Source organism: Hibiscus syriacus, unplaced genomic scaffold (genome assembly GCF_006381635.1).
Source record: "Hibiscus syriacus cultivar Baekdansim isolate YM2019G1 unplaced genomic scaffold, ASM638163v2 tig00002840_pilon, whole genome shotgun sequence".
Taxonomy (NCBI): Eukaryota; Viridiplantae; Streptophyta; class Magnoliopsida; order Malvales; family Malvaceae; genus Hibiscus; species Hibiscus syriacus.
This window is the reverse complement of record NW_024061947.1, coordinates 9,026,147-9,029,491: the sequence shown is the minus strand read 5'-3', so window position 1 is coordinate 9,029,491 and position 3,345 is coordinate 9,026,147. Positions and strand designations below refer to the sequence as shown.

At 38.9% G+C, this 3,345-nt stretch overlaps 1 protein-coding gene across 1 annotated transcript; it reads left to right on the top strand.

Moving 5' to 3' along the window:
- The first annotated feature begins 273 nt into the window (after positions 1–273).
- On the top strand, positions 274–2,251 carry LOC120153768 (protein SHI RELATED SEQUENCE 5-like). The gene is made up of 2 exons (XM_039165653.1): positions 274–1,365; positions 1,670–2,251. Exons 1-2 carry the CDS (start codon positions 807–809, stop codon positions 2,047–2,049), a joined length of 939 nt encoding a protein of 312 aa, XP_039021584.1. The 5' UTR covers positions 274–806; the 3' UTR covers positions 2,050–2,251.
- Positions 2,252–3,345: the final 1,094 nt, after the last annotated feature.

Genomic DNA, 3,345 nt, shown 5'->3' with positions numbered 1-3,345 from the left:
CAGATAAATTAATCTACATAATGTTTCACCTAACCTTGTCATCTAACTATAACAAAAGAATCGATTTTATCATAAAATAATATTAAAATAAATAAATAAAATTAGTTATTCGTTATATATTTCAAATTAAACTAAATTATCTAATTATTTAATCTGAAATCTAAAAAGAATAATATATTTTGGTGATTTTGAACCAATTTTGCCCCCATGTAATCATATAACCATTTCGTTTTTTTGTTGTTGTTAGAATTTAGATAGAGAGAGAAAGAGAGCTGGTTTTGTAATAAATGAGGTGAGGGTGTTGCAGTTCTCATGGCGGCGTTGCAGGGCCCTTAATTCCGTGCATTGTTGCTTGGGATTGAACGGGGGAGAGAGAGAAATGGGAGCTAATAAGTTAATAGAAACCATATTTGTTTTACCATAGAACAATTCTTAATCTTTCAGCATTTTAACCCTAAAAAGCTGGAAGAAGAAAAAACACTCAAAAAGATCAGAGAATTGAACAACAACAACAACAGCTCTTCTGCTCAAATACTGTAGTAGTTGGGTTTAGGGTTTCCTGGGATGGTTAGAGTGAAGAACAGAACCAAAAAACAAAACCCAACAAATACTCACAGGCTAACAGTGGTCTTTAAAAACCTACCAGAAAAAGGTTTTACAGTTGAAACGCATAAAGAAGGCAACCAGCTCATTAACTAGTGATCTCGGGCTGTGGGGCGCGGCAAATATGGGGTACTAAATAGGGCAAATTCTGCTATGGAATTTTGGTTCAATTTGAGGTTTGTTTCAGCTTTTGGGTGCAACAAATGGCTGGCTTTTTCTATCTAGGTGGACGAGAAGCAGCAGACACCGGAAATAAACAAGGAGAAGAAGATAAAGACGAGAGTCTGTATTTGTATAAGAACGAAGAGATCTACAGCAAGGGTTTCGAGATATGGCCGCAGCAGTATTATTACCAAGAGCAGCAGCAGCAGCCGAACGTGACCAACATCACTTTTGGAGCGGGTCCTAGTCGAGTACGAGCTAGTGGGTTTATCTTGTCCGACGAGACGCCTTCGAGATCAGTAGGGTTTACTGTTATGAAAAATGGAGGGATGAATTGCCAAGATTGTGGAAACCAAGCTAAGAAAGATTGTCCGTATTTGAGATGTAGGACTTGTTGTAAGAGTAGAGGGTTTCAGTGCCAAACGCACGTTAAGAGCACTTGGGTTCCCGCTGCTAAAAGGCGAGAAAGACAACAGCAGCTCGCGGCTTTGCAACAAACGCAACAGCGTGATAACATTGAACAATTCCGTGGAGAGAATCCGAAAAGGCTGAGAGAGAATCGTGGTTCTCCCTGCACTCGTATATCCCCAACTTCATCAGGTAAAGTTCGATCGACATATAAACAAAGACGCACGTTCAGTTTGGTAGGATTTTAAGGATGTCCCATAATTTCCAGCAGTTTTAGCACCGAACAAGATCGTATCACTTGCGTTTGAACGAGTTTCAGTGTTTCACCATTACGTTCACCGAGCTACCTGCTTCCCCTTTTTTCCATTAATTCTGCCACTTTTTTCCATAATAGTCGGGGCCAAATTCAAATAAAACCTTTTTTTTTATTATTTTCTTTCTTTTAGATCTTGATTTCTTTTTCTTAATATATTACGTTTTTGGAAATTTGAATTAGGGTTGGAACTGGGTCAATTGCCTCAAGAAGTGAGTTCACCAGCAGTGTTCCGCTGTGTGAAAGTAAGTGCGGTGGACGAAGAAGAAGAGGAGTTAGCTTATCAAACGGCTGTGAATATCGGAGGGCATGTGTTCAAAGGAATCCTCTACGATCAAGGCCCTGAAACTCATTACACCAGTGGCGGCGAAACCTCTCACTCTCAGCAACTCAATCTCATTACCACGGCGGCAACAACCGCGGAAACTGCTGGAACGACAATAACAACAGCCGCCGCCTCTTCGAGGCGTCCGATAACAAGTATGCTCGACCCATCTCTTTTTCCACCTCCACTCAACGCTTTCATTGCTGGTACGCCATTCTTCCCACCTCCAAGGTCATGATTTACAGGCCTAGCTAGGGCTAGCTATCTCCAATTTCAAGAGAAACTTCCATTGTTGATCTCTAGCTTTCAGTGTTTCTTTTCGTCATTGTTAAAGCATAGAATTTGAATGACAGATGCTGCATATGGTACTGGTTTGGGGATGTTTATTTTTTTCGAATTTCAATTCAGATTTTCAGTGTTTGTTCTTCAGTACGTGGATGTGCGCCCCTTTCTGTACGAATTATTCTCTTTTTTTATTATAATTTGTGCTATTGATGGATCTTGAATCTGCTTTCTGATTAGTGTTGAACTCGAAGCCTACTTTTCCCCATTTATCCGTTTTCTTGCCGGATCAAAATGGGGCGAGAAAACTCGGTTTCGTGTTCGGCTCAACAAAGAACACTTTTTTAAAAAACCATTTTTAATGCATTAATCGGCAAATAGAAGACCACTCCATTGAAAATCTCTCTTTGGTTCCTTTTGTGATAGAATGTACGTATTTTGTACGCAGATTTACAATCTTTTTATACGTGAATACATAAATTCATCGGTTTGGGCGCATTAAAATCGCAGCTGAAAAGGAAAATGAGACACTTGAATAGACGTGCATGGACGTGATGTGATCCTTTGGTAAAATATGGAAACCGTTGCCCATTTGCCGATGATTTTTAATGCATCTCTGCATATATGTGCATGTGATTTATGTTATTTATAGTGCGAGACTAGTTATTTCTAGAGAGATGCTTCTGTTTGCAGGCTTCTAACATTATCACCATGGGGGAAGAAAAACAGAAAGATTATGAAACTTGCCAAAGTTTTTGTTATTAATTCCCGACTTAGAACATGGGGCTCTGATCATCTTCAATCATGAACATTGTTGCACCCTTAAGGCCCTTAAGTCCTTAACTGATGAAACTCTTCTTGATTTTTCCATAGCTTTTAGGTTTATTATCATTTGGAGTAATGAAACTATTTTGGGATGAAGTTGACAAACTGGAAGTTTTGGATTAGGGATCTCGAGATTGAATGCTTCTTCGTCTTCATCATCTTCACATGGGTGATGCTTAACATTAATGGCTTAATGGGTTATGGTGCCACACCCACTTTAACTTGAGAAAGACGAAATATTCAATTATTTTATGCATTTGGTTTTATTGATCCCAATGCCATTTTCCAACCTTAAAAAGCTGCCCAAAACTTAATTGATTACACATCCTATTATTTATTTCTCTGTCGTTTTGGACATTTGCGTTCCTTCATACTTCACATATGCTCCTTTCTTCCACGTCCTTTCCTCATTGTACGTTTTTTTAAA

What these genes read in the sequence shown, in the direction of transcription:
- LOC120153768 (XM_039165653.1), top strand. Translation starts at nt 807, where the DNA reads ATGGCTGGCTTTTTCTATCTAGGTGGACGAGAAGCAGCAGACACCGGA. An exon ending in TATATCCCCAACTTCATCAG is followed by an intron (nt 1,366 to 1,669) that starts GTAAAGTTCGAT and finishes AATTTGAATTAG; the next exon opens with GGTTGGAACTGGGTCAATTG.